Here is a 24,233-nt window from a genome sequence, read left to right as displayed (position 1 = left end):
TCATGTGCCTATTGGCCATCTGTATGTCTTCCTTACAGAAATGTCAATTTAGTTTTCTGCCCTTTTTTTTTTTTTAAGATTCTGTACACCTACAACACACATTTTTTAAAAAATATTTATTATTTATTTTTGGCTGCGCTGTGTCTTAGTTGCGGCATGCAGGATCTTTAGTTGCGGCAGGCAGACTCTTAGTTGTGGCAGGCAGACTCTTAGTTGTGGCATGCATGCAGGAACTAGTTCCCCGACCAGGGGTCAAACCTGTGCCCCCTGCATTGGGAGCACAGAGTCCTACCCACTGGACCACCAGAGAAGTCCCTTCTGCCCATTTTTTTATTTGTTTTTTTGTTATTGACCTATACAAGCTGTTTGTATATTTTGGAAATTAAGCCCTCATCGGTCGCATCGGTTGCAAATATTTTCTCCCATTTTGCAGGTTTTCTTTTCGTTTTGTTTATGGTTTTCTGTTAGTGCTGGATTGACTCATCACTCATCTCCAAGAGATTCAGAACAGTAATGGTTTGCCCAGGTTAAAAGTAGAATCGGGACTAGATTCTCTGGTTTATAACTGAACGTTTTGGTCTTTTTCCTTTGGCGTTATGTCATTTTAGGTAAAGATCTCGGCTCTCCTCTTTCAGATCAAAGAGAGATCTGATCATATTACTTGTGTTTATAAATGCTAACATAACTCAGGGAAGGAAAAAAAATAGATTGTTTCATGGACCCATAGAAAAGCACTCAAAGTTTACTCTTCTCCCTCCTTTCTTCTTGCCACCATAGGCTTGGATAAAATTGAGTTTCTCCAGAGCCATGAGAACCAAGAGATCTACCAGAAGGCCTTTGACCTCATTGAGCACTACTTTGGCGTAGAAGATGATGATAGCAGCCTGGCTCCCCAAGTGGATGAAACGCAACAGCAGTTTATCTTCCAGCAGCCTGAGGCCCCCATGGAGGGCTTCCAGCTATAATGTCTGCCTCCGGGGAGGGGAGGGGATGGGAAGCACCACCAACCAGCGGAAAAGCAGCCCTCTGGTGGGCGGGAAACCAGCCCCCCGACCATCAGCCACCACACACCTCTGCTGCCCTGGAAACTGTGCTCTTGACCTGCTCCGCCCCCTTCCCTGGAGGGAGCACCCTCTGGACAGACAGAACCATCTGAGGCTCACATTTGGGTTTTGTGACAAGAAGGGGACGTGTTGGGTTTTTCTTCCTTACACTAGATTTTGGCTGCACATATGTCTTTAACCCAGGAGCCCAGGGGTAGACAAAGGAGGACTGAGGTAATCAATTTTGCACCTTTTTTATTTTTATTTTTATTTTTTTTTCTTTAGTGGTGACTTCCTTCCGTTTTATCTTCCTTCATCCTTCCCAGTCCTCTCCCCTGATCTCTGTAACTCTTATCTTGGGTACTTGAGCAGATGGAATATTCCACAGGTCGGGGGTGGGAGGGGAGGGGAGAAATCCAAAACAAAGTGTTCTTGCTCTGACAGAATATTAATCTTGTATGCTTGGATTGCGTTATTTAATTTTTTTTTCTTTTGCACATTTTTCTTGTATTACGATTGCTCTTTCCCAGAGCCATGAGTTCCTGGTTTTAGGAATCCCAGCTGCCAGCATTGTCTGGGACTAGAGGCTGAGGGGGAGGTCACCATGAGACAAAGGCCCCTCCCTCCCTTTAACCCCTTGCCCAGACCTCTTTAGTTTGGGAGATCCCCTTCACTCTCCTGGGGCATGTACACCAGTGGGAGTGAGGGGAGAGGAACACAGGCCTTCAGACGGGGCTTCCCATGTGTCGCTACTGATCCCATGTTTCCTACCCACCTTCCAATGGTGCGACCCAACTTCATTTGTTTACTTGAAAATTCCCCTCAGAGTTGAGATGAACCTCTGAGGTAGCTGTATTTTCTCCTAAGCACGTGATAGAGGGCTGTGGTCCTTCCTTTCTCCTGAGGAGAAAGTCCTTGCTCTGGTGACCCATAAGTTGCAGAGGAGGTTGGAGTGAGAGTGTCATGTATTGGGATAGCCAGTGGATCCCTGCCTTTGGCCTTTCTTCTTCTTCTTCCTCTTCCGTAGTTGGATCATGTATATTTTACTTCCAAAGGAGAGAATGTCAAAAAGTTCTGTATTTTTTTATATTCTATATATTACATAGGTCAACCTTAATTGGTCTCAAGAGGAAGAACTGTCTCTGTAATTTCTGTGAGTAGGATACTGTGAGGAAGACCGAAAAGAGATGTGGAAGCTCTTTTGCTCAGGAAGCCTGACCTTGATCCTTCTCTCTGCTTGGGTTCCAGGCCACCACCAGGGACCAACCCTTAGCTCTGGAACCTTTATATAGCAGGGCAGCCTGGTCTGATTGTCCTGGTACCTGAATGGAGCAAGGATGGCCCCAGGGCCCAGTGAAGTCTACCAATCTACTCCTTACCACTGAGCATCCTGCTTACATCAGGAAACACAGAAAGCAGTCTGCCTCCTCAGATTCAGTCTCAAATGCCCGTGTCCACATAAGTTATCACAGATGGCTGCCGTGTCTCCTATCCAAGAAATTTAGCAGCCTCAGGACTTTTTTTGAGAGTGATTGATGTCTTCCCTGATTGGGATCCTTGTACATGGTTTGGATTTTACCCTTCCTGTGACAAATATAATCCTAATGCCTTTTCTTTCCCCTTTGAGTAGAGCTACTGCAGTGCCTCAATGGCTTGCCTGTGTGCTTCAATGGATTACATGTGATAGTAAAGCCCAGGTGTTGGGGGTGGCGTGGAGGAAGTTGTTGGCTAAGTGTAGGCTGGTGGTGGAGCTGAAGGCACCATCTGCCCTGTCCCTGCTTCCCCACAGAGGTCTGGCAGAGGCGCCCTGCTCCAAACTGTGTTTTCCCTTCCCCAGAAACAATGCCATTCTTGCTCCCATTCCTACACATCCCCCTCTGGCTCAGGTGAAATCCATGCCACTCTGCTTACAGATAAAACGTTCAGTTGTTTTTGGCCACTGGTCTTGAACTTGCCCTCTCTTTCCAGTGTTGAGATCCAACTCCAGAGGCATCTTCTGAAGGTGGTTGGGGCTGGTGGCTATCACTGAAAAGTGACACCAGTGCTGTACCACCTAAGTGAGTCATACGCTGCTCTGCGGGTTTGGCACGATAACTACCAACCCCACTCTCCCAGCTCGGCAAGGCGCAGGACCCTCTTCACTTGGCCTGCTGACTCCATTACAAAACCATTTTCCTACAGTTCAAAAGAAAGCCACCCCCCACCCCTTGTCCTTGTCCAAAGGGCAGAGCATTTTATTATAATAAGATCTACTTTGTACATCTCTAGCAATAATTAAGTCCCTGACATTGGGGCCAAATTCTTACTGAGACATACACATCCCGCCTTCCCCAGCTGTTCCTCCCAAATCTACTTTTGCTTCAGATCTGGGCCATGCACCAAAGAGAAGACTCTTGATCGTGGGCTACTGCTCAAAGCCTGTTTTCTACAAGGACTCCAAGGGCTGAAGTCTCCCAGGGCACATGAAGACAAATTTCTCTTCAGATAAACATGGCCTCTAGGAGCTTTCCTTTGTTAGTGTCTTCCTCAGACCCATGCTTTCCCATTGTATTCCTCTGACCCCCTTTTCAGTCAACAGGTGAAGTTCTTCCAGCCCACAGAGGCAGTAACATCATCTTTTGTGTCTCCTCCTCTCCTTTAGCCATCTTGGGAAGCAAAATATTTCTTTTTAGCCCAGGCTTGACAGCCACTCTTCGTGGGCAGTCCCCATCTGGACTCCAGACCCTGGCCTAGGTGAAGTCAGAGCTTTCTGACAGATTTCTGAATGGATGTTACAGGGATGGAGGGGCTCCCCAACCTGCTGCAGGGAGTAGCCTGAGAAGACTTGTGTTTGGAATCTTAATACTTTGGCACATAGCTATGTCCATTTTAAGATCTCTGGTGGGTTAGAAATACTTAGGTGTGGATTAAGGGGACAAGGAGCCTTTTTCTTAGCTAAAGTGTTCAAAATACTGTTTTGAACAGTGCCAGCTATTCTTTATTGCCAGCCCTTCTGGGCATCCCACCCCCATGTCATCTTCTCTAGTATTAACCGGCTCTCTGGTCTTAGAAGCCTGCCTTCAGTTCTGAGTTATCCCTGCTGACTGGCCACGGTATTGGCTGCAACCTTCTGTTAGAACCACATAGGTTCCACCCTCACCTGGCCAGCCTGGTTACTTGAGGCAGAGGGTACAAAAGACCCTTCCAAGTAACAGGTGTTGATGACTTCAGCTTTCAGGGACCCTTTGTGTTCCTCCTTACCTAGAACCTTTAGATCTACTCCTGTTTTCTTTTCCCTGGAAGCCTGTTTCCAAGAGCCCTATTTAGAGCTGAACTGCACAGATTATAGCTGCTACCACACTTAAGGAAGAGTGAAAGAAGGCTCTCAGGCACTGACCTTCATTTTCTCTTAAGCCAAACCTGTTTAATATGAAAACTGTAGCAGAATGAACTAGATTTCCATTTTCTCATGTCTACCTGCCCTCCCCCTACACTGTACAATTACCCGTTTCCAGCAAAATAGAAGGGAAGGAGATGAACGCCTAGCAATACTTCCCTCTTCCTCCTACATGCCCTTCTTTGAAGGCCTCTGCTTATTTGTTCAGGCCATGTCTCTTCTCGCCAAGACTCAGCTTGGTATCCATCATCTTGAATATTCCTCAGTAGATTCATCTTGTGGGCTTGTCTTCTGGATTCTCAATTGAAGGCAAGGAGCCAGATTCTCCAGGTCCTTGCAGGCACTACAGGGACCCATAGGGAGAAGAGGCTGGCTGGGGACCTCAGGATTGTGTGTGCCTGTCTGCCTCCCTGGCAGGCTGGGGAAGGGTGCAAGGCTCAGTGCACTGAACCATAGGAAAGCCTCACAACCAGTAGCAACATCTTCCAGGTAGGACTATCCCAGAAATAAGTGCATGTGAGACTGAGAAATTGCTCAGAGTAGGTTTTTTCCATAGCTATTTTAGGATTGCACATTTTAGACCAATCTTGTACAGTGTTTTTTCTCTCTTAACTTTTGTATTTTTTTTGTTAAGCCAACAAGCTGAGAATTTGGCCCTGCAGGGATCCATGTGGTAGGCAATAGCTGCTCTTTGGCCAAGGCCTTCATAAAGGATTCAGTCATCCCATTGGCTGTTCCCTAGCCCCACCCCCAGACGAAGACCGTGGTAAGGGAAGAATTTTGAGGTCAGTACAAACCAAGTAAGTCTGTTCATTAAAGCTGTTAGTTTTCCTCTGAGAGGGCATTTTGCATCAGGCCTGGGCTACATGCAGAATCAAACCTGGCTGTGAGTTAGAAGAGGCACCATTAAATTTGGGGCCCAGAACACCCTCGGAGAGAGGTTTGTGTGGTGTGTCATAAAGGTCTTCAGTGCATTTGGGCGCACCTCACTACTTCTGGGCCAGCCTGACTGCTGATGTCCACAGTAGCACATTCCTGAAACCCTCCGCTAAACTCTAGCCCTACTCCCTTATGTAGGTCAGATGTTCGGCCTCTGGGTTTGGGAAGAGAAAACTCTGCCATGGCGACAATCCTCAGGCCCTGGAGTTGGGTATTGGCTCTTTTAGCCAGATTTGTGGGAATTGCCTTTGATTGAACCACTAAAGAAGCAAAGGGGGTATGAGGTCCCAGTTACCCAAGACAGACCAGATGTCCCTCAAAAACAGCTTGGGTTCCCAGCTATAGACCCTAGGAAGGTGAATCAAACCTTTTCCCTCACTAGTTTTTCTTTCCAAATTTATTTGCTTTTAAGAACTATAAACTCTGGCTATTGTTTTCCATGTTCTCAGGGCCCCTGGGTAGACAGACAAAGCTTGATGATTTCAGAGCAGATACAGGCCAAGAAACCATGGCATTGAGTGTGCTGAGTCCAGACAAATGATATTTATATACACATCCAAATTTGAAGAGAAAATGTATTTCTTTAGGTTTCAAACACTGTAATAGATATAAAGCAAAAATAAAAACCTGTTGCAAAGTTCTAAATCGTGTTCTTTGGAGTGATCCTAGACTGGATTTTTTGGAGGTCAATGAAGTGAGGGTGCTTAAACTTTTGACCTAACAGTGGAATTAAGAATTGTTACAGGGGCTTCCCTGGTGGCGCAGTGGTTCGAGAGTCCGCCTGCTGATGCAGGGGATGCGGGTTCGTGCCCCGGTCCGGGAAGATCCCACATGCCGCAGAGCGGCTGGGCCCGTGAGCCGTGGCCGCTGAGCCTGCGCCTCCGGAGCCTGTGCTCCGCAACGGGAGAGGCCACAGCAGTGAGAGAGTGAGAGGCCCGCGTACCGCAAAAAAAAAAAAAAAAAAAAAAAAAAAAAAAAAAAAAAAAAAAAAAAAGAATTGTTACAGCCTGCTTCTGCTATAAAGAATTTTTGAAATCAGCTTTATTGAAATATAATTGACGTACAGTAAATGGCACATATTTAAAATGAACAACTTGTTAAGTGTTGACATATTTGCATCCATGAAACCATTACCACAGTCAAGAGAGTGAACATGTCCATCACCTCTAGAAGTTTCCACATGCCCCTTGGGAATCCCTCCTTTCTGCCTAACCCCCAGCAACCACTGATGGAAGCTCTGTCTCTCACTGTGGTTTAATTTGCATTTTCTAGAGTTTCTGTGAGATTTTCACATTTCATCACCACTCCACAGCCCTTTGAGCCCAAAGTATGTCACAAACTCCTCACTTTGGTTTAGATCAATTCCTAAAGTGGTGATTACAGGCTAGCAGCCAAAAAGTTGATACAACCCAAAAGGAGCGTTTTGGTTGGCTGACAGAGTACGTTTTAAGTTTTAATTCGTTGCCAAGGTTAAAAGATATGTCTATATTTTTAAAATGTCTGGCACTCCTGGGCCTGAGTCTCTGCATGAAAACAATCTGGAAGAGCTCTATTACAGGTCACCATCACCACCACTCCCAGGGGGCTCCCTAACTGACTCTGGCAGGTGCTAATATTGTTGCCATTTTCACTTACAGCAAAGAAGAAAGTAACTTTTTAACCCATGTTTCTATCAAATTTTCTTATTCCTTGCCTGTCGATTCTCATTACCCAGCTGGCCCCTGGAGACCACTGTTGACCTTCCTGGTGTACCACTCCACCTCTCACCCCATGTGTACCTTGTTATATTCTTTATCTCTGCCTAGAACACCCTCTTCCTACGGAAATCCATCAAGGCCTGATTCATATGTTACCTCAAGAGATTTCCCAAATGCTTTTCTGGAAATAATGAGGGCCTTGGTTTTGAAAGACTTGATTTCCAACGCTTTCTGAGCATGAGATCCACCTTTATACTGTTATACCAATATTGCCTCTCAGTGTTACCAGGCAGACACTGCCTAAGGGGTGGGAAAGAGCACTGCACTTAAGTCTGAGCCCTAAAACGATGCCCAATTTGCACAATTTAAAACATTCTCTGCCTTCTCAGCCCCCAGACTGTTGCTAGGCTTTATGACTAGAGTATTTAACCAACAGTTCTTGAACGTTCAGTGAGCTGTAAGTAAATAATTTCAACACCTCATCGCTAATGCTGTAACAGAATTCTGTCTAGACCCAGGGAGCTAGGGACAGACTGCAGAGTACTGAAAAGGTTCTGAAGTGAACTTTGAGCTCAGTGGGCCTCAAAAGATTTTGTTTTACCAAGAAGGGAATTTTCGAAGGTAGAAAAGCACCTACAAAAACCTGGGAAATCCTGGAGATAGTAAAAGTAGAGATATAACAAAAAAGGCAGAGGGATTGGGCAGGATTGGCTGGAAACAGAAGCCAAACAAACCATTTAGGCGTTAAATTCCAGGCACATGGGTTGCTGGGTTTTATTCCATTATCTATAGACAAATAGATAAAGAATTGTGATCTTACATTTGGAGAAAAGCTTGGCTTTTTTTCACCTTTAGCCCCAGTGCAATTGGGACTTCGTAGAGGGTGGGCCAGTCAGAAAAGGCTCAGGAATCTGCTGAGGCCAAAGTCCCCCTTGCAGGGCCTCCTCAGCACCTTCCAAAGAGGAGCTCCAGCTGGTAATGAAGATGGAAAAATAAATTACTTTCCCAAGTTATTTTGATTCATCCTCAAGGAAAGCGTACGGTGGTGGTGGTTTCTTCTGATTAAGAGACAGGGTAGTCCATTAGTTAAGATGGGTGCCAGACTTCCTAGCTTTGAATCTGCTCTAATCAGTCAATAGCGATGTGACCTTGGACAAGTTACCTAACCTTTGTCTTACAGTCCACAGCTGTAAATTGGGAATAACAAATAGTACAGTATTTACGAGGATACCGGGAAAGCTATTGTTGAAAAAACTACTATTAAAACCTTCTATTTGCATACGGAAATTGAAGCCCTGGGAGGGAAAAGAATACCGTCACAGAGCAAATTAGTGATGAAGTTGGGACTGGAATACGGGTCTGATGCCCAGCCCAGCGTATTCTCTCCCTCATCCTCAGGGTTCCTAGATAGTCATACATGTTCACAGCGGGAGGGAAGGGGTGGTGGAGGCGTACCGGAAAAAGCAGCCAGGCGCAAGACTCTGGGAGCTGAATCATAGCTCCGTCGAGACAAAAACGAGGCTGACGTGAGTATTTGTGCAGAATGACTGGCTCCTTTCGGACCTCCTGGGTGGGCGGCTCCGAGGACTAAAACCCTATTGCATCTTGGGAGTTGGCGGCAGCCCCAGTGCATGGAGGGAAGCGTAGTCCTTTCCCTCCCCTGCCTTCCCAACTCACCCGCCTCGCAGGCCGCCTTCGCTTCATCGTTCCCAGCAAGCCCCGCGCGAGCGCCGGCTATTGATTGGCTGCAGCGCTAGCAGGAGGCTCTGCCGGCAGCAGTTATCCAGGGTTTCCGGTACGAGGGCAGAGCGGGCGAAGCCGTCGGGGCGTCGGCAGTGAGGTGCGTACTGCGTCGGCTAGGGGTACGAAGCGAGCAGAGGGTCTGTGGTCCCAGACGCTTCTAGCCGGTGCGAGGAATCGCGGGGATTCCGTGCTAGGGCTCGGGCCGGGGGGCAGGGCTGAGGCCTGTGCGCATGCGCGCGCGGAGCGCGCGCGGCTGGAGGGCGCGCGAGGCGTGGGTGGCTGCGCGCGGGGGGGGGGGGTAGCGGCACGTGGGGCATGGGGGGCGGGGAGGGACCGGGAGTCCAGCGTCCCGCCACGTCAGTCCCGGGCCCTGAACCTATCCCGCGCGCGGCTTGTGGTGAGGGGGCCGTGTTGTGCCGGGAAGTGGCTTCAGGAAAAAGGAGGCCTCTCCTCCCTCGCTCCTGGGCACACCAGGCGCCCGTGACCGACCAGAAACTGGGAGAACCGCTGGCTCCCTCCGGGGAAGGCCGGCCGGTTTGTTTCAAGAAGCTTTGCGCGCCCGGTGTTGGGATTTCTGATCCAGGCTGCGAAGAATTTTAAAGTCTGGAAAATAGCAAGTGTGTTTGTTTCTATAGGATCTGCTCCTAACCTAACATTGCAAACCACAATGAAGAACCAAGACAAAAAGAATGGGGCTGCCAAGCAATCAGGCAACACTTCCAACCCAAAAAACACCCCGGGTCAACCGGAAGCTGGACCCGAGGGAGCCCAGGGGCGGCCCAGCCAGTCGGCTCCTGCGACAGAAGCTGAAGGTTCCACCATCCAGGCTTCAGGGAAGGCTGAGGGTGTGTGCCAGCTCTGCTTTTCCAGCGGGCAGGGGGAGGAGTTTGTGGTGCGCCGGTCCAGCTTCTGGAGTTAGAGGCCAAGGCCACTGTTTACCCAGCAAGGAGGAAATGTAGAATGCGAGGACAGCGCTGAGTCTGTGCAGTCCCCACTGGCTGCTGGGGAGTTGATAGAGGCTCCCACACTAAGCACAGGGACAGAACTCTCTTGAGAGAAGGCTCTGACAGAATCAAGTCAGGTTGGTGGTCAAATGAGACACCCAACCAGCAAATCCAGGTTACAAACACGTCGTTCACCAGTGGGTAACTGCTGTTTATATTTGAGGCAATTCTGGGACTTTTTTTTTCCCCGCCAGAGAAGGAAGGATTTATTACTTGCAGTAAGTAAGGAGAACACTTGCTTTCCCGAAGCAGTATCTCCTCTGGAACTTTTTTTTTTTTGGCGGCGCCAGCGGCTTGCAGGATCCTAGTTCCCCAACCAGGAACTCATACCTCCTGCAATGGAAGCATGGAGTCCTAACCACTGGACCGCCAGGGAATTCCCTGAAACTTTTTTAATGGCAAGAGGTGACATTGGTGGGGAGGAGAAGGGGATGGACGACATAGAGTTCCTGCTACGTGATGCCACCCCTGTGTGTTGGATGGTCTACTTACTTGATTTCTTTTATACTCACAACACGCGTGGTTGGGCAGTAGTGAGAAATAAGTTACATCATTTTACAGGGAAATAAACTGAGGCTTAGAGAAGTTAGGCAACCCAAACCAGTACGTTTGGGCCTGAAAACTCCCAACCAGTGGCATAACCATCTTATTTCTCTCTTTGCCCCTCATCCTCTCCTGCTGAAGGAGCACAAGCCAAAACTGTTCAGTCTGGGGCCCTCCAGGATGTCTCTGAGGAGCTGAGCCGCCAGTTGGAAGACATCCTCAGTACATACTGTATTGACAACAATCAGGGGGGCCCAGGCGAGGATGGGGCACAGGGTGAGCCTGCTGAACCCGAGGATGCAGAGAAGTCCCGGACCTACGCCTCGAGGAATGGGGAGCCCGAGCCAGAGACCCCAGTAGTCAATGGTGAGAAAGAGACTTCCAAGGGGGAGCCGGGCACAGACGAGAGCCGGGCAAGTGACGAGGTCGTAGACCGAGACCACCGAAGGCCGCAGGAGAAGAAGAAAGCCAAGGGTCTGGGTGAGCAGAGGGCAGCTACTTGTGAGACTGGTGAGGGGAGGGAGTTTGGACCTGACATCCTGGGCTAGACTGCTCTGCCAGGATTCAGAGGAAACCCTACTTCCAGAATTGTCAAACTATGTCGTTTAATCAAAGCCTGGACAGTGGTGCCATAGATAGAGGTGTACAGGTTGTTCACTGCACAGGGGCTTCTGGCCTTGGGAGCAAGCAGGAACCGAAGTCCAACCTGCTCTCTTTGAGAGATGGAAAGCAGGAGTCCTGAGTAGGCAGTCCTGTGCTGAGCAGCACCATTTCTAATTTGCTGTGTGACCTTGGGCAAGACCTTTCTCCTCTCTGGTCCTTAGTTTTCACTCCTCTGCACAGTAAGAGAATTGGACTAGACCAGGGTTGAAAATTCAAATAAGCCAGGCTAGCCAGAGGGCCCCATGAGACCAAGAGAATGCCTCCTTTATCCAAAAGCTTGACTGCCACCTAGTCCCAGTGAGTTGATAGCATGTAAAAACTGTAGCTGGCTTTTTTTTTTTTTTTTTTTTTTTAAGCCAGAAATCTAGAGTTACTATGTGAAATCTCTAGATTTTAATAGTTGGCAACTAATACGATAGGAGCCAAACAGAACCCATCTGTGGGTTGGATTTGGCCTGTGTGCCCACGATTTGCATTCTCTGCATTGATCTCTCAGAGCCTCCCAGGGTTGACACTCCAGGAACCTGGCGCAGTGCTATGTACAGTGGCCCTCTCTTTGACTCAGGCACAGGCATGGGGGAGTCACTGGGTGGGGATGGAGGGTTAGTGTGTGTCAGAGAATCAAAGGTGGTATTACACCCACGTCTTAGTCGCTACTCCCCCACCCCCTAGCTGTTGTCCTAATTTAAAGGGGTTTTTTTTAAGTTATTTTAGTCTTAGGATCAAATATTGAAAGGTATATTTATTAATTGGGGAGGATAGTCATTTTAAAGTGCACTCTTGGCTGCCTCTGTTGATTGGAGTGCAGTGTTCTTAAGGAGACCTGTTCCTTTTGCATCCTTCCTCTTTCAGAAGGGCCTTCCTTGCGTTGAAACAGCACTTCACAGGTGGGACACCTTTCTTTCACCTGTAGGTAGAGTAGGCAGTTTTCTTTCTCCCACTTGTGCTCACCACGGGGATTTGACAGAGACTCAGTCATTCATTTAATTCGTATTTATTGAGCATGTCCTCTGTGATGGGTGCTGGAGAATAGGAGAGGGCTACCTCAAGGCAGTAGAGTGGGCCCAGACCTGAAGGGGGGCCCCCAGAGAAGTGGGTACATGCCTTTGCTCCCTGTGCTTTGCAGGAAAGGAGATCACGTTACTGATGCAGACGTTGAACACGCTGAGTACCCCAGAGGAGAAGCTCGCGGCTCTGTGCAAGAAGTATGCTGAGCTGGTGAGTTCTCCCCCCTTCTCCTCGTACCCTCCCTGCCCTGGGAGGTCAGCACATTTTTAATTACTCTGAGTCGCATTCTATTTCTCCTTACAGTGCTGAATAGGCTCATGGGAGGGGACCTGAGCTGGGAGAGGACAGGGTCCGAGGAAGAGGTGAGGGTCTCTGAAGCCAGGGAGCTAGAAGGATTATCTGTTGATAATGAAAAGGCCAGCTTGACTCTAGGAATCATGTTGAGAAGAGAAATGGTGAACCAGGGTCTGTTGCTGAGTATAAGGAGGGGGGTAGCAGGTGGGCTCATCTGAGGGCATGGGTGTCCCGAGAGTTGGGGGAATGTCATGGTCTGAGAGTCTTGCGAGCTTTGAATCTGGAGTCAAAGCTCAGAGAGAAACTGGCATCTGCTGGCTGTGCACCTCTGCTTGTCCTTAGCGTCCATTTCTGTATCCTTGAGCTGGGGCCCTTGGGGTTATTGGGGGCAGTGTGTGAAGCACCCTCATAGTGTCCGGTCTGAGCTGTGGTGGCTAGAGTCGGGTCAGCTCAGGAGACCCTGGGTCCCCACGGGGCTCTTACCTGCTGTCCCCATCCCAATCCCCAGCTGGAGGAGCACCGGAACTCCCAGAAGCAGATGAAGCTCCTGCAGAAGAAGCAGAGCCAGCTGGTACAGGAGAAGGACCACCTGCGTGGCGAGCATAGCAAGGCTGTCCTGGCCCGCAGCAAGCTCGAGAGCCTGTGCCGAGAGCTGCAGCGCCACAACCGCTCCCTCAAGGTGGGCCAACTGCTTTCCCTGACCTCACTTGTCTGGTGGCTTTCCCCCTAAAAGCACAGGCTTTCGGCATAGAAAGAGATTTCCCCAATGATGCCGTAGTTTAGAGAGCTATTTGTAACCAATTGACATGCACTTGTATTAGATGAGATAAAGGCTAAGGTGCTGAAGGAACCTGGATGCAGGGCTTCAGGTTTCTCCATCCCATAGCAGTCCCAGGTGAGCAGCTGGAGGGCGGAGGGCCATCAGTCAGGAGTGCCGGGGCCTTTCTCCGACCTCTGCTTCTCCTAGGGTGGGGTTAGTTTGGTTAAGGCCTGGTCATTACTGTGATCTCCAGATAGCTTTTGTATACATATCCTTTATATTTCTTTAAAACTTTGCATCGGGCTTCCCTGGTGGCGCAGTGGTTGAGAGTCCGCCTGCCGATGCAGGGGACACGGGTTCGTGCCCGGTCTGGGAAGATCCCACGTGCCGCGGAGCGGCTGGGCCCGTGAGCCATGGCCGCTGAGCCTGCGCGTCCCGAGCCTGCGCTCCGCAAAGGGAGAGGCCACAACAGTGAGAGGCCCGTGTACCACAAAAAAAAAAAAAAAACTTTGCATCAGTAAACATAAGATATTTTGCAACTTGTTTTGCTTAATTGTATTTTAATTTTTAAAACATTACAAATTTAATATAAATGTAATGTAAGAGATACAAAGGTGACAAAAGTCTAACAAATCAAAGGTAATTGTTGCCCACCCTCCTTGACCCCGGACCCAGCAGAAACTAATGGGAAGTAAACCTACTTATATGTAAGTCTAAGTGCAGCATTCTGACTTTCCTGTCTACATATAAAAGCTTACATAAAGTTTTTTTAATGAAATTATTATACATGTATTGTTTCATAGCCTATTGCATTTTCTCATTTTACACAATGCCTTATCTTTCCCTATCAGTTTATATAAGCCTGTCTCATTCTTTTTAACAGCATCATTGTATGGATATACTACATCTGATCAGTACCCTAGTTAATGTGTTCTGTGTTGTTTCCAATTTTTCACTGTTACATGTATAGAGCTACAGTGAAAATTCTTGTTATATATATCCCTGGCTAATTACATGGAATTTATCCATAGGATAAATCTCAGAAGTGAAATGTCTAGGTCGAAGAATATGCAAATTTTAATAGATTTGGCAGATCGCCTTCCCACCAACAGTGTCTGAGTGCCTAATTCTGCACAACCCTGCCAACCCTGGGAATTACTGAATTTTGACTACTTGGTCAGGGGAGGGGGTGTGGGTCGGAGATAGAAGCACATTAAACTGTGACAAATAGGTCTTCCAAATCCTATTCTGAGGCCTGGAAGAGTAGGCCTCAGGAAATCCAGATTTCTTTAGAAAGGCACTTACATGTATGCCTGCATTTTTCTAGGGAGTCTCTGGCTTGATGTCACCTGATATACAGAGGGGTCCATTAGGAGCCCCCATTGCATGACATCTTGGATCCTGGCTACTCCTCACTTGGAGAGCAGGAAGGGCTGTTGGGAGAGAACATCCCTGAACTGGTGGGGGAGCCCTGTGAGTCTGGCCAGGGGACAGTGGATGATGGAGCTGGGGCTGACTTCTCTGCCCAGGAAGAAGGCGTGCAGCGGGCCCGAGAGGAGGAGGAGAAACGCAAGGAGGTGACCTCGCACTTCCAGGTGACACTGAATGACATCCAGCTGCAGATGGAACAGCACAATGAGCGCAATTCCAAGCTGCGCCAGGAGAATGTGGAGCTGGCGGAGAGGCTCAAGAAGCTGATTGAGCAGTACGAGCTACGGGAGGAGGTGAGGGGTCTCCAGGGGACTGGGTTCTGGGTGGATGCCGGTGCTGGGCAGCGCTTTCTAGGCTTTATCCCTTCACCCATTCTCCCTCCTTTCCTCGGGAGGAGAGTGATGTACATCCTCATGTAGATGAGGGCTGAGGTGTTGAGAAGAGACTCACCTGTGGCCACACAATCGTGGGTCCACAGCGCCTCGTCCTAAACGGTAGGGCCAGGTGTCTTTTGGAATTAGAACTGTCCACGTTTTAGACTAGAGTTATGTTCATGGACTGGGTATTACATAGTACCCCCAGCAGGGCCTTGTGGCAGCACCCCCAAATCAGACACGTTAATGCTTATGCAATTAAACTTCTGAATATTCTCACCTAGGTTTATAATTAACCTTACAGTGCTTATTAGCCTTACAAGTTTATCTGCTTGCTTAGGGCAGTTTCAGTTTTCAGAGTATTTTAGAATTTGAGGAGCTGGAACTGTGTTCAGTGATCGACTCTAGGGGCTGTGTCCTCTGATTACTTGCTGCTCTGCTGCCCCTTCCACTTGAAAGGGCAGGATATCACTCCCTTGACTGGTGTTGGTTGCTGCCTCAGGCACTTAGATCCCTCTCTTTGGGTCCCCACACGCCAGTCACTTGGCATTCTGGGCTTCTGTTTCTTTGCTGTGGACAGAGGGATTGGCAGCTACCTTACAGGGTTGGTCCAGGCCCCTTCCTAGACCCTGGGGTGTGGTGGTGGGTGGGATGGGCAAGACCCTGTCCTCTTGGGCTCACAGTCCAGTGTAGTGATCATGTGTGCAGGGCCTGGAGGGGCCTTCCCTGACCCACCTCTTTTCCTGTGCTTCATCCTCTGTGATGAAGGCTAGTTTGAGAGGAGTTGGTTTGGTTCTTGTCCCCCGGCGCTGAGAGACATGGAGGCTTTGTGAGCCACCAGAGTGAGGCACCTACTTCAAGAAGCTGAGGCCCCCCTTCCTCTTCCCTCTCCTTTCCCCCTGGTTCTCCCTGTGGGAGTGGAGGTGCACCCTGTCCCCAGTCAGATTCAGGCACTCCCATCCTGCCCCAGAAGCCTCCCGACCGTAGATCACAGGTGACCTAAATTCATCATGTCTCAAACTAGACGTGTCTTGAAGCCACCTTCTCTTCCCCCATCCAAAAAATACATCCCATTCTCCACCTCCCTGTTTTCAGTTGCTTTGACCTTTGAAGTAGCACTCACGTTCATCACCTTCTCTCCGTCACTGTTTTCTCACCTGGTCCCAGTACCCGAGGCTCCTCCAGCAGTCAGGACAGCCATTCCTTGGGATCCACACATCTGATTTTCACCTACAGATAAAGCAGATCTCTGCCAACTGAGCTAAGCTGTTATGTTGGTAGAGAAGTCGTGTTTGCCCTTTCTTCTCATTTACAAGGGAGTTGGGGTCCAGAAGTAAGGGTTCTCAGTCCAATGGAATACGTAATCTTTCTTAAGCGTTCTCAGTCCAGTGGAGTACATAATCTTTCTTAAGGCTAGAGATTTGAGTGTATTTATTGGCTTCCTAGGAGCTGATCTCATCCTTAAACCCCTGTGCTCACTCTAGACTGACTCAATGGGAAAGACACAAGGTGAGGTTGGGCAGTAGACCTTCCAGGGACTTGGGGCCCACATCCTATGGGACACGTGGGAGTCCATCATGTCAGACTGAGGTGGCAGGCTGGCAGTGCCCTGGTCTCTACATATGGGGCATCCCTGTAGCCACTGGGCCTCCCTGAGAAAGGGAACTTCTGACAGATGGACCCCTCCCATGATGCTTTCCCTGCAGCACATTGACAAAGTCTTCAAACACAAGGACCTACAGCAGCAGCTGGTGGACGCCAAGCTCCAGCAGGCCCAGGAGATGCTGAAGGAGGCAGAGGAGAGGCACCAGCGGGAGAAGGATTTTGTGAGGCTCAGGCCCCAGGGGTGGGGGTCTGGGAGGAGGCAGGTTGGGTTCTGGCTCAGCTTATAGTCAAGTTTGTATGGGAGAGGTTGCTGTCTGGTCAGACCAGGGTACTGCTTCGTCAGACACCAGTCTGAGAGCAGGAAGCCTTGATGGGTTATGGTGCTTGTGGCAAAGAATATCCAGATGTAGCCTCTGGGGGCTTCTGATGGGATCTGGGGTCCTGTCTCGGAAATAGCTCCTCAAAGAGGCTGTGGAGTCCCAGAGGATGTGCGAGCTGATGAAGCAGCAGGAGACCCACCTGAAACAGCAGGTGAGACCGTGTAGCCTCCCCCTGTGCCTTCGTGGTCCCCACGCTGAGCCCCATCCTGTGGGGAAGGAAATGGAGCCCTCATTCTAGGACCACCTTTACTCCTGTGTGACCTTCCTAAGCCTTTGTTCTCCCTGGACCCGCCCAGCACCTGTGTGGTGGTGACCAGGTGGCTAGGTGAGCTCGAAGTACTCGGCTCCTTGTCAGAATTGTGCTGCTTTTGAGGAGGTGGGGACGGGTGGGTGATTCAATTACATAAGTTAGACTTCATTCTGGAAGAAAAGTTTGAAAACAAACATAAAAGAAAATACAAGTCACCCCCAAATCCTACTTTTTAGGCTTAACATTTTAGATTATATTCTTTCAAATATATGGTTTTTGTTTTGTTTTAAAGAAAACTGGTATCTCAACAGAGTTGTTGGGGCCAAGGGTGAGTCTGAGTGTGTTGACCAGAAGTGCCCTCCAGAGAAACCCAGTCTTACTTGTGGGCTTCTTTCTCACCCAGCTTGCCCTATACACGGAGAAGTTTGAAGAGTTCCAGAACACTCTTTCCAAAAGCAGTGAGGTGTTCACCACATTCAAACAGGAGATGGAAAAGGTAACAGTGGTCCAGACTAAGTGTGGCTGCAGGGGCATAAGCAGCTTCATTCAGAGTTGAACACTGGGCCTGCCTTCAGGAAGCCCCCTCCCTGGAGTGCTTCATGGGGAGCTGTTTACGGTAATAGTGTGATTGAGACCGTAAGTAGGGTCTGGGTGGGCTGTATTTAACTGGAGACACCCTGGGGTGGCACAGAAGGCACTGACCGTGCCCAGTAATACATTGCCCCCTTGGGATTGCTCCCCACTTTGGAGATACAGATGCACAGACAGCCTGGCCCCCTGACCATTTCCTTTTATGTGTCACATAACCCAGATGACTAAGAAGATAAAGAAGCTGGAAAAAGAAACCACCATGTACCGGTCCCGGTGGGAGAGCAGCAACAAGGCCTTGCTTGAGATGGCCGAGGAGGTGGGCTGAGTGTGACCTGTATCTGGGCTGTGGGTGTGTGGCTGTTGAGTACTGGGCCCTTTCCTGTACATTCTACCGAGAAGTGATGCAGCTACCATGAGCTGGAGCTGGGATTCACGTATACGTCCATCCAAGTCCAAAGGCACTGTTGGCTGTCTCCCCAAGGGAGGTGGTGAGCTTAGGGACAGGTCTGTAGGGGAAGCAAAGAGAGCAGATGGAAGAAAGGAGGAAAGGAGCAGAAAAAACAAGGGGTGGGGCTTCCCTGGTGGCGCAGTGGTTGAGAATCCGCCTGCGGATGCAAGGGACACGGGTTCGTGCCCCGGTCTGGGAAGATCCCACGTGCCGTGGAGCGGCTGGGCCCGTGAGCCATGGCCGCTGAGCCTGCGCGTCCGGAGCCTGTGCTCCGCCACAGGAGAGGCCACAACAGTGAGAGGCCCGCGTACCACCAAAAAAAAAAAAAAACAAGGGGTGCCAGTGATGCACATAGCTTGCATGCAGATGCAGAACCGCCCAGATAATTTGATTTTGTGGCTTGAGATGTAGGAGGAGAAAATAACTAATTGACGGAGGGACTGCTGTGTGCCAGACCCTGCTGAGTGTTTAGATGTGCCAGTTCATTGAGCTCTCTTGAGATCCGTGAGGGTGACATTAGTAGTCCAGTTTAACACGTAAGGCAGTAGGCTCAAAAGCCAAGTACTTTGCTAAGGCCATCTGGTAGATAAACAGAGGGATCCATTGTCTCCAAGCCATGCCCCTTCTCTGCACCACACTGCCCCCAACCGACAGCCAGGTCTCGGCATAACCCAGGACTGTTGACTTGAACGCGGCCAGCTTTTTTACTCTGGTCGGTGCCCAGCGTTGTTAAAGTGTGAATGTTTTCTACCAGGTGGCAGTGTTGGGTGGGGCGTAGATGACATGGAACTGAAGGCCCTATGTCTCTCCCTAGAAAACACTCCGGGACAAAGAGCTGGAGGGCCTGCAGGTGAAAATACAGCGGCTGGAGAAGCTGTGTCGGGCACTGCAGTCAGAGCGCAATGACCTGAACAAGAGGGTGCAGGACCTAAGTGCTGGAGGCCAGGCTCCCCTCACTGACAGCGGCCCTGAGCGAAGGCCAGAGGCTGCCATTACCTCCAAGGAACAGGGTGGCGAGGGGCCCAGGGTCCAAGCACCTAGCTCCCCAAGGGTCACAGAAGCTCCTTGCTGCCCCGGAGCACCAAGCATGGAAGCATCAGGCCAAACTGGGCCCCAGGAACCCGCCTCCATCACTGCCTAGGGAGCTGGGAAGGGAGCGAGCAGCCCAGCCAGGCCTGGCCCATGTGAGGCTTCCGCTGCTGAGGCCCAGGGTGCTGTGACCTGGCTGGCATCTGACTCTTTGCAGTTTGGGATTTTGTGGGTCGGTTTTGCGTACATATGGCATATGTGCAAGGCCTCATACATTTATATCTGTAAGTGTAAAACGGGCTTGCATCGGAGGTGGGGGTGTGTACAGATGAAGTCAGTGGCTCTTCTGTGAGCTGAAGAGTCTGAAAGTGGCGTTGTCGTCTGGCTGCCGTCACAGTAAGCTGGCAGGAGAAGTGATTTGAGCGTTTCCCTGCCCAAATTGAGGCTCAGCCCCTCCCTCCCTGCTACCTTCAGGGCTCATGACAGGTGACATGCCCAGGCCATGACTGTGTTCTCCTGTTAGTGGGACTTGGGCAGCTCTGGCTCTCCTAGCTCTCCTGGAAGGTCCTTTGCTTCTCTTAACCTGGAAAAGGGGTCACCAGGCAGAGCGTTGACAAGGCGTTCAGAGCCAGCGATCAGACTGCTTCCCTACCTAGGACAAGGGACCTGGAGCATGTTCTGTGCGGGATGATGTGCTGGTAGGGAGCCCCTCAGCTTCCCCTGCGCTCCGGTAGTGCCAGGACCAGGCCAGTGATGCTTCGCAGTAGCCTTATCATTCACAGGTGCCTCTCTAGCCTGCACAAATGATTGACAAGAGATCACCAAAAGGATTCTTTCTGAAGGTTTTTGGGTTTTGTTCTGTTTCCTTTGTTTTTGTTTTTGTTTTGCACATGACAGTGTCTGTTTTGAGGGTCTTCTGAGGAAGAAGGGGTGCTATGGTGGTGGTGCCTGGGTTCCTGGCCTCCAGTGCCTCACCCCCTCACCACCCCACCTGGCACCTTTGCCATGTTGGTGGCTCAGGTTTCCTGCTTGATGAAGTCAGATTGTTTGTTTATAGTGAGAGAAAGGAAAGGGCTTCTGATGGCTTTGTCACAAGCTTACAATCCTGGAAGGCCACTGCTGATGCCACCACCACTGTCTCCATGCAGCAGTTGCTGGGCCCCGGGTCCAACTGTCCCTTTGGCTTCATGAGTCTGTTTCTGCTTCCTGCACCCACACCACCAATGTGCATTCTTTTGAGGTTTGCTGTGATTTTATTGCCCGAGTAGTAAGAGCTGTGATGTGTCCCCCTTGACATCCCACTTCTTCCTGTGTGGGAGCCCCCAGCTCTTGTCTGACAGCTAATGGATAAGAATGAGACTCAGCCATTGACTGAGCCCCGGAAGTCCACAGAATGGCTGTAGATAGTTGTGTCTGTTTTCTTCTCTACCCCCACTCCCACCCCTCATACATGCTACTCTGTACTCTGGAAGTCCTGCTGGTGGCAAACTTGCCAGTTTATTAGTCAATCTTTGTACAGAACAATGTTCTGAAACAGCAGAATGAGTCTTGGATCAGGAAGCAGGGCTACGCTGCGTTTGGGGTCCTATAACCCCGTCTCCAGCTGGGCCTCAGCTTCAGTGTAGCTGAGGGAGCCAGAGACCAAGATGGATCGGAGGGTTGAGTTTTTGCTTCTTGCTGTATTTCCTTGAAGTTAATTTGTTATCTTATAAGTTCCTTCATCTTCCACAAATAGCCTGCTCTTTTCAGACCTTAACTTAAATCCCTCAGATAATTAGGTTCATGAAGAGTGTTAAGTACTCCTGAATTATGTTAGGACTTAGACCAGAGATGGCAAATGAATGGCACAGCATTTCCCCTCTTCCCCCCATGGTAGGTACCACTAATCTGCTTCGGAGTATTTCCTGCTAAATCCCTGGTATATCCTCATTTCTCAAGATTCCCCCAGCAACCAGTATGAGTGTTGAGGCCTATTTGCCATCCCTGGCTGAGATACTACTCTGCTGAGGAACATAAGAGCTGCCAACCCCATACAGGGTTTGCTGGGCTAAGGAAGTACAGAGAAGAAACAGAAGTTTCTGCCTGCCCCCTTCAAAACGAGCAGGAAGGCCTGCAGTGACCCACATGATGCCTGCCCCACTTCAGCTACCTCTTAAAGCCCATAGTGTTGGTGGGGAGGGGACTGTTGGAGCCCAGTGTGGTGTGGGAAATTATAGCCCTCAGAAACCAAGGCTAGCTGCTGAGGATCTACAGTGAGCAAGGTGGCCCCAGCTGTGCAGGGGTAGAACCTCTGCTCTCACCTCCAGCCGCCTGTCTCTAGGCATCCAGGCTGGGCTATAATTGGGGATCCCATTCTTCTTCCTGTCCGTTGACCAAATCTAAACCGATCACTACAGCTGCTCTGCTTGCTCTGCTTTCCAAAGTCAGCCCAGCTTCCTGGGTGCTGCGCACACCGGCCAGGGTCCTGGACCAGATGAAGAGGTGGCCTATCCATGAGTGAAGACCAGTTCCTTCCTCCCTGGGGCAGGTCTCATGCCCATGACCTCAGTTTTAGGACCAAGAGCTGTGTTGGTTTCTTAGATTGCTAGCTTTTCCTCCAGGGGACCACAGCAGGTGAGGCTCTGCTGACAGTAATTTGTGCTCAGGGTCTTGTCCAGCTGAGAGCTTCATGTACGCCAGATTCTGAGAGGTGTCAGCAGCACTTTTAAAAAATTTTGTTTTCCATGAGGTTTTTGGACCATGGGCTGCGCTCAGGCACTTTCTATAAGAGAATGTTATGTCTGTAAAAATGGTTATTTCCCCTCCTCCACCCCTACCCTGGTGGCCCTTCGGAGGGCTGACCAAAAGGCCAGTGGAGCTGCCCTGGTGTCTGTGGGGGAGGGCCGAGGCCTGCTGAGTTGGTTCTCCAGCCACAGCTCCAGCCCTCCCACCTTGCACAGCACAGAGGAGGTCATCCTAGGGACATCCAGGCACCCGCCTGGGGGAAGGGTGCTGCCTTCTGTCCCTGTAACTGCTTCCCTTATGGCCCAACCTGGCTGTCCAGATTTGTTTGAAGCTGTGCTGACAGCTTTTTTGTTGTCTCCGTTTGGGATTCACAACAGCCAGGGACTTGATTTTGATGTATTTTAAAACCACATTAAATAAAGAGTCTGTTGCCTTAACTCTTTTCTCTCGTGACTTTCGTGGTCATTTGCTACTTCTGGATCCATCCAGCCACCCTGATGTGTCCACATCTGCTACGGAGTCTCTGGCTTTGCCTTCCAGCAGTCACTGCAGGCTCAGGACGCTAGCAAATCCACTTCAGCTGCCTGAGTGGAGCCCTTGGCAAAGTTGGTATGATGCTCATCATATATATATGGTTTTTCTCAATCAAAAGTTGTCCCTGTCAAAAAAAAAAAAAAAAAAATTGTCCTTGTTCCCTGAGGGTTTACAGGCTAGTGAGGGGGAAAGGTGCTTTTAGATACAGAAAGGTTGGTTGTGCTATGGGAGCATGGGAGAGGTCCTGTTCCCTTCAGCAAGGGGATAGAATTGGATCCTGGAAGGGCCTTAGGACCCAAAGGGCAATTGACATTTAGTTTGACATTTAGTGAGGAAGTGGTTGACAATGCAGGTGCACAGGAGGGTGGTGGGCGATGAGGCAGGGGCCAAATCACCACGAGCCTGTGTGCCAGGCTAAGGAATTCAGGCTAGATCCAGAGGACACGGGCAACCACTTAAGTTGTTTAAATAGGAAATCGGTCGAGTCCGTGAGGAAGGCAAAAAGCAAGGAGACCAGAGAGTTGGGCATAGGCCAATGGGGGCCCAAATTAAGATGAGGGGACACTGTCATCACTGCCACTGGGGGCTGTCTGCCATGCACAGCATCCTTTTGGCACTGGCCCACCCAAGGGAATACACAGGAACCTCCAGGTTCCTTTGATTCCTTTCCTTGTCATTCCATGACAAGACCCAAACTGCACGTAGTCCTTAAGAATGGGCTGTTTCTAACTCCTGTTCACCCACCCCAAGGCTAGGTGTAAAAGTTGAGACTCCTATAAGGGAGACATTCTACTGGTGGCCTCACCCAGCACCCTGTTCTCTGCCCTCCCTGTGCTGATCTGGCCCAAAGGATTATATATGAATGCCCCCCAAATGGCAGAGACAAACTGCCTTTCCCTCCAGGCCTCCACAGGCAGATATGTCCACGCTGGCTGTGACAATCCCCACAAAACCTCTGCCCCTTCAGGCCTAATGATATGTTTCTGTGCCGGCCACATGGGTTGGTTCCAGTTAAATATCCTTTGGAGGGGGTCCGGGGAGACTGCCACGATTCTTGGAGCTCCAGATTAAAGCAGCTCCGAGAATAACTTCACCCTAGAGGTGCTCCTGGACTCTCTGCCACTTTCCTGGAGGAGCCTTTGTGCTACTTTCTATCAGCCCTGGTAGGGGAGGAGAGGGACTTCCCAGCTGTCCCCTCTGCCTACCTATGCAGACCACACCTTCAGACCCCTGGTTGTGGAAGTCCCAAAGTAATGTCTCCCCTTCTGGAGCAGTCTAGGTGTTGGAAGCATCTGGGAAAGAGCCCTGTTCAGGTGCCTTTGGAAAGAGTGCCCAGCCCTCTGGAACTCAGGGAGGCCCAGGCCCAGGGAAGCTCTGCTCCTGCGCAATGGGAGGGGAAGGTAGGTAGGGTCTCTGTGCGCTGGCCCCCGGGCGGTTATCTGAGACTGCAGGGCAGCCTCCTGTTGCATCAGATGCTTCTCTGGGGACCTGAGCTGGGAGCCTCTGCCAGGTCTTTTGTTAGCTGCCCCATTGGTCTGGCCTCCTGGGGCGGCACCAGCAGCGCTGGGTCAGCCTCCCAACAGGCACGCAAGTTTCCCCCCTGGGGGCTGGTGTCAAGAGCTGGGTAATCACACTGGTTTTGCTCTGACCTGATGCTCCCCACACGTGTCCCCTAGGCCTGGGTGTGGGGAGAGGGTCGGCTTGGCCTTGTCATTTCATGAGTGACTGAATACAGCCCTCACCACCTACCAGCAAAGAGTGTCTGGGTGCTGTGGGGGAATGGTGTTACCTCAGAAG

The 24,233-nt window shown here is 50.1% G+C and overlaps 2 protein-coding genes across 7 annotated transcripts in view; both read left to right on the top strand.

Moving 5' to 3' along the window:
• KPNA6 (karyopherin subunit alpha 6) overlaps positions 1-6,003 on the top strand; it is a 51,237-nt gene extending 45,234 nt beyond the window's left edge. For all 6 annotated transcript variants that reach the window (XM_059078216.2, XM_059078218.2, XM_067012526.1 and 3 more), the window contains one exon: positions 778-6,003. In XM_059078216.2, coding sequence (XP_058934199.1) covers positions 778-965 — 188 coding nt within the window. In that variant the 3' untranslated portion in view covers positions 966-6,003. The remainder of the gene's footprint in view (positions 1-777) is intronic.
• Positions 6,004-8,657: 2,654 nt separating this feature from the next.
• Positions 8,658-22,339, top strand: TXLNA (taxilin alpha). Its single transcript, XM_059078225.2, has 11 exons — positions 8,658-8,895; positions 9,434-9,643; positions 10,487-10,825; positions 12,135-12,226; positions 12,819-12,989; positions 14,600-14,794; positions 16,582-16,701; positions 16,937-17,011; positions 17,514-17,606; positions 17,922-18,017; positions 18,964-22,339. Exons 2-11 carry the CDS (start codon positions 9,466-9,468, stop codon positions 19,288-19,290), a joined length of 1,686 nt encoding a protein of 561 aa, XP_058934208.1. The 5' UTR covers positions 8,658-8,895; positions 9,434-9,465; the 3' UTR covers positions 19,291-22,339.
• The last annotated feature ends 1,894 nt before the right edge of the window (positions 22,340-24,233 follow it).

This window comes from Kogia breviceps, chromosome 1 (assembly GCF_026419965.1).
Source record: "Kogia breviceps isolate mKogBre1 chromosome 1, mKogBre1 haplotype 1, whole genome shotgun sequence".
Classification (NCBI taxonomy): Eukaryota; Metazoa; Chordata; class Mammalia; order Artiodactyla; family Physeteridae; genus Kogia; species Kogia breviceps.
Note: the sequence above shows the minus strand (reverse complement) of the source record. Positions and strands in the feature narration are given on the sequence as shown.

What these genes read in the sequence shown, in the direction of transcription:
- TXLNA (XM_059078225.2), top strand. Translation starts at nt 9,466, where the DNA reads ATGAAGAACCAAGACAAAAAGAATGGGGCTGCCAAGCAATCAGGCAAC. An exon ending in GCAAGAAGTATGCTGAGCTG is followed by an intron (nt 12,227 to 12,818) that starts GTGAGTTCTCCC and finishes CCCAATCCCCAG; the next exon opens with CTGGAGGAGCACCGGAACTC. An exon ending in GCCACAACCGCTCCCTCAAG is followed by an intron (nt 12,990 to 14,599) that starts GTGGGCCAACTG and finishes TTCTCTGCCCAG; the next exon opens with GAAGAAGGCGTGCAGCGGGC.